The 7,821-nt window shown below is 32.7% G+C and overlaps 1 protein-coding gene across 5 annotated transcripts in view; it reads right to left on the reverse strand.

Moving 5' to 3' along the window:
• Nucleotides 1-5,786: 5,786 nt before the first annotated feature.
• Nucleotides 5,787-7,821, reverse strand: part of ssp3 (short spindle 3) — a 43,345-nt gene continuing 41,310 nt past the window's right edge. For all 5 annotated transcript variants that reach the window (XM_018448976.1, XM_018448974.1, XM_018448977.1 and 2 more), the window contains exon 15: nucleotides 5,787-7,505. In XM_018448976.1, coding sequence (XP_018304478.1) covers nucleotides 7,431-7,505 — 75 coding nt within the window. In that variant the 3' untranslated portion in view covers nucleotides 5,787-7,430. The remainder of the gene's footprint in view (nucleotides 7,506-7,821) is intronic.

Below are 7,821 nucleotides of genomic sequence, written 5' to 3' on the forward strand. Positions count from 1 at the left end.
ACGCTATTCCCGCCGAAATCACAATGATTTTTACAGCATTTAAGAAACATTTAAATTTATAGCAAACGTGATATTTTAATGTAGGATGTGTTATTGTCAATAAAAAATCCAGAATGATTATTTTCTTTATCCTATCGATTTTTCATGATGAGATTTTTCGTTTCTCGCGATTTCTTTCATATATCACTCTATTTGATATTCGTAATATATTGATTTTTGTTAGCCCTGAAGAAAAAATTACCTCGGAATTAGAGCGATATTCAACTGGCAATGAGTTATATCAGCGGATGCAGCGTCCAAGGTGTGGTACGACTATAAAAAGAGCAATTTGTAGTAGCCAAGTTAATATAAACGGTTAATATATATAACGAAGTTAATATATATTTTCTGTAATAATAATTCAGTATTACATATATATAGGTATATTGTAGCAATAATATATAACATAATATAAATTCTAATTATTTCTATGCGAAATGTGTTGCGTGAGAATATCGAATTATTTAGAAAAATATACCAAACATTATTTTTAAATTTAGTAAGAGATTTATTTAAATTCGAAATAAAATAAAAAATCCTTCGAATACAAAATGAGATGACAAAGGAATTTCAAGATTTACTCATCATGTTAAAAAGTCCTATACTTAAATCGAACAAAAAATCGATTTTTTAAGAACATTTTTATTCGAAAATATAATTATTCTCAACATACTTATTCGAAAAAATATCATCTTAAAATTTAAAAAAAAAACGAATGTTTAAAAATTTGAGCGACCAGAGTTGGTCGGAGAAGCGTAAATTTTAAGTATCTTTTTTCGTCCCATTAATCTTGATATATTAATTTATTACACAGTCGGAATTGTGCATAAAAATAAAAAATAAAACACTATTTTTGTAAAAGAATATTCAATCATTTATTCTTCAATTTTCACATTTGCGATAAATCAATAGAGTTCGAGAGAAGAGTATACAAAGAAAGAATAAATGAGTACTTCAGTCAAAAAATTAAAAATGGTGAAGGAAGTACCGATGCCAAGCGCACGGCGCTAAAACCACTCAAGGGGCAAGAATTCGCCACAGACAAAAAAACGAACGTTTTCGAAGCCATATCGTCTACTGAAGACATTCCAGACATGCATATTTAAAAGATCCCATAAAGATGTCTTTTAGACATGCATGCTGTTTGGGATGTAGGGATATAGTCCTGGCATCAATAATTCTACGTAAGTTGAAAAAATTTAATTTTTTATGTACATAAATTATATTTGAAATTTTAAATAAATATATTTTTTAAATCTCAATATTTTAAAAAATTGAAACTGTTTCGAAAAGTTATGTATTTGATCGGAGTATTTGATTGAAATTTTTTATTGGTCCCTTGGAATAATATTAGCTCGCCTTTGCCATAGAATTTTTTTATATTTGTCTGAGTTTCTTTTGTATTGTACAAATAAAGAAGCATAGTTTTTTTTTAAATTGAAACCTCAATTTCTAGTTATTGTTATTTTGCGAAAAATCAATCTTTTTAATCGGCTACGATAAAGACTGGATTTTTTTTATTTATTCGATTTGATTTTTTTATTTCATATAAATAGTAGAAAAAATATAGTTGATACTGCATAAACCTACCTTGCAACATGTCCTTTGAAGATCGCTGTTATTTTTTTATTTTTTAAAATAAATTTTACATTATTGTCCATTAGAATTATATTCCATTTATTAAAAAACTTACTTGAGTAAAATTTTAATGTTTGCTATAAAAAGTTCATATATTTTCAAGCCTCTCTTAAATGTATACAATATCTTGACTTTTGGCTGGCGGCAATTACAATGGGTCTCCGTTCAAAGATTACTCGTATATCCATTTTGTATCGCAAAGATATAAAATTTTAAATTTGAAAACTGCTGCTTCATGTAAAGTAATCGAATGTCCTAGTGTCCAATCTAACCTACTTTATTTGTGGATAATTACACGATTCAACAGACAGTATATCGTGTAGCTACATGTACCCATATGATCTAAACGCTATTTTTTTTTAATCTTCACTACACCCATATAAATATTTTAAATGTCTCATATATTTTTTTTTAATATTCAGAAATATTTCTTCTTTTTAATCAGGTCATCAGTTATCAATTTTGAACTCAGCAAAAAATTAGAAAAAAAACTTAAGTTGACCATATAGACCATCTAGAGTTACCTTATATATATTTATATGCGGAGCGACTTTTTGTTTATTCAATAGAGCACGATTTAAGAATGATCTAGGTACAATCCTCCAAAAGGTATGTCTTCGGAGAGTTGATAAGATACAAGTCTTTTCTTTGGTGATCGCACATAGCATTCGCGAACGAGGAGACGATTTAGCTCGGAGCGAAAAAGCCACGCGGTGCGTGGCGTTGTCTCCGGTGCATTCTCGTGCACGTGGCTACGCGGCACGCACGTAAACGTTTGCATCGTGCCGCTCGCTGCACACCGTTCGTAGCTCTGTGTGCGATGTAAAAGCAATCCACACGCGTGATATATTATGCAGTCTCGCTAAGTGGAGCCCGGAGATGCCAAGCGGAAGAGGAGCGAGGGTGAGAGGAAGAAGGAACGAGCGTGAAGAACGAGCGGGACGACGTTGCGCGTTGAGCGAGTGCATGCCATGGTAAGAGAAAGAAAAAGAGAAAGGAACACATGGGGAAGGACAGAGGAGAGTAAAGCGCGAAAGCGTAGAAAGGAGAGGGCGAGGTTACTCAAAACGAGCGGCTGTATTAAGTGCGCCTATAGATTACGGCGCTGGGAAAAGTAGAGGCACATTGCGCTAAAACGCCTCGGGGAAAAAAAATTACCGTACGGGCCCCCGTACGTCATCCTCGTGGCCTCGCCTGTTTCTCTCTTTCTCTCGCTCTCTCTTTTTCTCTCCTCTCGCGTACATGCGAGAGCCGTGTCATTTCCAGCCAAGAGTGCGGGATGCGCGTTTTTCATGATGAAGAACACTTCGTCGGCGCCTTTTTCTTCGATCTGATGACAGGCGTCGTCTCTCTTTCTCTCTTCCGCCTCGATCCGTCCTCGATCACCACGGAGAATGAGTCGAGGGATGGTAGTATAATTCACGATTTATGTATATCATACACTATCCCGGTTACCGCAACATTTTTTCTTTTTTTTTCTGAGGACGATACCGCTTCAATGATTTTTAAATTAATCTTTTTCAGGAAAAAATGGAGAAAATTCTAATCGAATAAGTTTCATTATAGAGACATTACACTGAAAAACTTCCTTAGATTTATGAATTTTTATTTCACATGGGATTATTCAACGTAATTCTTCAGATTCATATTTAACTAAACTTTTAAATATTACTTCAGTAAAAAGCGTTTTTTCTGATGGTGGATTATTCTAGTGGACAAGAGGATCAAATGAATTCCACATCGAAATACAGTAAGGTGTATGTCGCAAAAAAATGTTATCTTTATTATATACGAGCGATATATTACATATGTAATATATTAGCTTATACTCATTTATTTACGTGTTTGTATATGCGTATGCCAAATATATGCGCGTCGAGATGCGCATGGCACTCGTAACGTGTTCGTTAATATCTTGAACTCTGCCTTCTCCTCGCGATAAAATAGTTGTGTGTCCTACGTACAATTCCTACGAGCGCTTTAATTAACGCAACTAACATTCTCCTAATATTCACGCAAGACGACCAAGATCAATTAGGGATATGATAACAACAAATAGAAACGCAATAATTTCGTAACAATAAGAATAAAATTAGTAGCTTCGCCTTTTATCGATCATCTTCTGGCGATTAAAAATGTGTTAAATTTTTCTCTCGCAAGAAATTCATCGGGACTGTTAGAATGTCGATTGTATCCCCATTTGAATCTAGTCGAGTTCGTGAACGAAATTGCACGAATCTATGTACATGACTGCCTTTTTGGAACGCCATTCTATCGTTCGATCACGATGAATCCTTCAATATGAGAGAATATAAAGTTGTCGTGAAACGCGAAGGTACATAAGTACGGATCGTATTTGAATTAAACGGGACCATCTCGCAGAGACGTATTTCCCGCGGGAGCGTGCATTTATTGTAAAGGATCGTTTTTAAATCTACAATCGCGTATGCGCATTTATATGTAAGAGCTACCGTAGAAAAATACTGCTTCTCTTTCGTTTCTAGAACACGAGCTACGCTCACGAGAACAGCACCCGGCAAAAGCGACACTAAATCACTAGCTCACTAAACATCGTGATTTAATTTTTAGTTACTAGTTGTCTAGATTGTGTGCCCGATGAATACACTCCCAATATTCGAATAAATGAACTCTCTAAAACTTTTAGAGTGAATTGTTTCACTCTAAAGAGTGAAATTTCACTCTTAAAGATTAAAAATTGAACTATTCTTTTCCAAGACTGACTGAATTTTCATTCTTTAGAGTGAGATTCCACTCCAAGGAATTTAGAGAGATGAATAGTGAATATGAATAGAGTATGAATATACTCTTTTTAGTATTCATCGAGAAATAAATAAATAATATTCGTTCGATTCAAATAAATATTTTTGTGAATATTATTACAAATATTTTCGATTTCGTATTCACTCCTACTCTGCATTATTTGCACGTAATTTGCAAGCATAGAGTAAAAAGAAATCAGTAAAACAATGATACCGGCAGAGGAATAATATTTAAACTTATATAAGTCCTTTTTTAAATTACATAAAGTTATTCATACGTTCCTGTTGCATCAAATTCTCCAATTAATATTATGTCCAAGAAAACCACATTTGCGTAAAGGAATATAAAAAGAATAATGTACGAGTAACGGAACCATCATAATAATTGTGTTTCTCTTTCTACATTCAATTAAAGATTACAGATTTTATAAAAACAAGATTTAACAATATTATCTAATCGCTTAGAATCATCGAAATGTTGGTAAATTATAGTTAAAGAATAAAGATTGCTTATAGAGGCTTCATTTTTTAGTTTACATTTTGTTTGAATACTTTGATTATTTTATATGCGAATATGAATACTTGTATAATAAAATAATCATAATATTTTCATGAATAAATATTTTCTTGTAAATTCAAAATTTTGAATAAATATACGAATACATACTTTTATAATGTGAAAATTTTAAATAAATTAATTTGTAGCTCAATTATACAAATTTTGCATATTCATTTTCGTATTCATTAGGCACACTAATAGATGAGACATCGATCTTGTGCGAAAGTTTTACTAATATTGTTTATTCCTAGTAAAAATCTAAGTTCATCCGGACGGCGAAAGTTCCGCAGAAAACTAATAAATACATTACAATCACATATTTCTATCGTTATATATTTTTAAGGTCGAACGCGTGAGATACTTATGATTCTCGTTTTCATTCGACCCTACATGTTGTTATTAATATTAAATATTTGCTGAATATTATATATACGTGTGTGTATACCCAAAAAATTAATATAATAAAAGCAAGGCAATATTTTCTATCAAATTATGAAAACATTTTCTTTTAATATTTAAAAATTTGTTTTGGACCCAACATCTTATTATATATTTATTAATATCGGAAAATCTCATGGACACAACTAGAGTTAAGTCATCTCTATATAAAGGAGAAAAAACGAGACTGAATAAGACATCTAAAAGTCGAAGATTACAAAGATGACGAATCATATCCACAATCAAAACTTTTAAAAAAAAAAAAACGATATAAGCAATAAAATTCAAATGAAAGTTTGATGGAAAATACTGCCGAACTTGTGTTTTTCGGGAGATACTCCATACATTAATATAATACTTAAATATAAATTGCATTGGCAGGACATTGCACGAATGCATCTGTTGCAGCCACGAAAACTCGTACCATCTATACTAAATAAATAATATAATCAATTATTCTTTACTTGTCGTCCGAACGATAAATATTTCCTAAATTCGATTTTTTTATCAGGGAAAATGTTATTCGTATAATGAACGCGCAACGCGCGCGTGCGCGTAAATTCAAGTTCGATAAAAACTTTATACCCGGGTAGAGTTTACGTGGCTAACATACGCACAAATATTTTCCTACTTCTATCGGGCCGTGCCACGCGACGATTACTATATCAAAGGCCCATTTGAAGACACATCTTTGCATGACAGATTGGCACGCGTGGAAACGGACGGTAAAAAATACAGTACGAGATACACACAGATTGCAAAGATCTGTTAATATTAAAAGGACTAGATTCACGGATAATCCGCGTGTTTCGTTCGATTACTCCTCGTCGTATCCTCTATTATATCTCTAACGCTCTTATTATATTGACGGAAGCTAAATTTATATATGAAACAATCTTAGAATTTAGAACGATAGAATATTCACGTGCATTGCTTTTCCTAATATCGGAAAAAAAATAAGGAAAATTTATTGAGTTTCGTATTTTTTTAATTTATCGAACATACGTAAAAATATATTATTCAAGATGATAATTCACGAGTGCGATAATTTCAATCGAGAACCTACTTAAGTCTAGCCTAAAGAATTAGGGAGCGATCATCGTGATGTTTCCTGTCGTCATTCGTTCAGCGAGGCGACAGGTAATTTCGACCGTAAGTCTCTGATGCATAAATTATCCCGCGTTACGTATAACAAAACAACAGTCCTCAACTAAGCGATTATTCGGAAATGTAACTCATAATTTTGTTCCTCCTTCGGATTTGGCAAACGCGCGCTTGCATATATTCTCTTTTTTATTCTGACATCGTGACAAGTATCGCACAGTTGAATCAGTATTTCCCGAAACATATCTCAAACAATTTTATAATACGCGTACTTTGTAGAGAATTGTACGGTAGAGGATTAAAGCAATCCGATATTGATAAAAAAAAATATTTTAGTTGAAAAATCCAGAATGATACTAGGATACTTTGTAGAAGCGAAACGATGCATACCGCAAGTTTGTAAAACAGAATATGCATGCGTGTTCCATCAGTATGTCGCAGACGTAAATAGGCGACCGAAATGGTTCGGGAAGCACTAGTCTAAATTAAAGTACACGTACTTTCGTCTTGTTCGCGTTACTTCTGAGTAAATTTAACTCTCAAATTGACTTTCATTCTCGAGAAGAGACATACACGTATGTACACGTATATACTAGAAAGTATTCACTAGAAAGAAATTAGCGTTATCGAGATTCAATCTCTAATTGTGCAATAATCGGATACAAGCGGCTGTGAATTGCATTCGAGGCAATCTTTCAATCTTTATTTTTCTGTTATTTCGTCGAAGAAGCGATTATTCGATATAACGATCCTATCGATGATTTCGTTAATGACACGCGCAAACTATAATGTCTAATGATGTTTAATAAGCTCTAAGAAACAAAATTAAACTAATCAAACCTTTAGTGGAACCTACTAAACGTAGTCAACGACTAGGCAGTATCCTTCAGCAAACGCACTAAAGGATTTAATTTACCTTCATCCGAATTTCTGTACTGCTCCAGTAACTGCAAAGCAAATCAGTAAATTTATTCATTAAGCATTATTATGCATAGTGTAATGTATAATTAATAATGCTGTTCAACAAAAAAATGGATAAGAATGAAAGTAATCGCTTCTCATAGTTTTAGGGATTGAATACAAAAGTACTCTATTATATAATTTTGAGAAACTTGTGGTTAAGTTGCAAAAAAGGTTCTTTAAATATATTATAATTACATGTGATTGGGGAAGTTTTATTGTAATTAAATTTAAGTATGTTGTTAGAACTTTCAACTCTTAAGGAATTTGTTCTCTTGCACTGAAAAAAAAGATTGGCTGCTG

This window comes from Mycetomoellerius zeteki, unplaced genomic scaffold, assembly GCF_001594055.1.
Source record: "Mycetomoellerius zeteki isolate Tzet28-1 unplaced genomic scaffold, Tzet1.0 scaffold228, whole genome shotgun sequence".
Lineage (NCBI taxonomy): Eukaryota > Metazoa > Arthropoda > Insecta > Hymenoptera > Formicidae > Mycetomoellerius > Mycetomoellerius zeteki.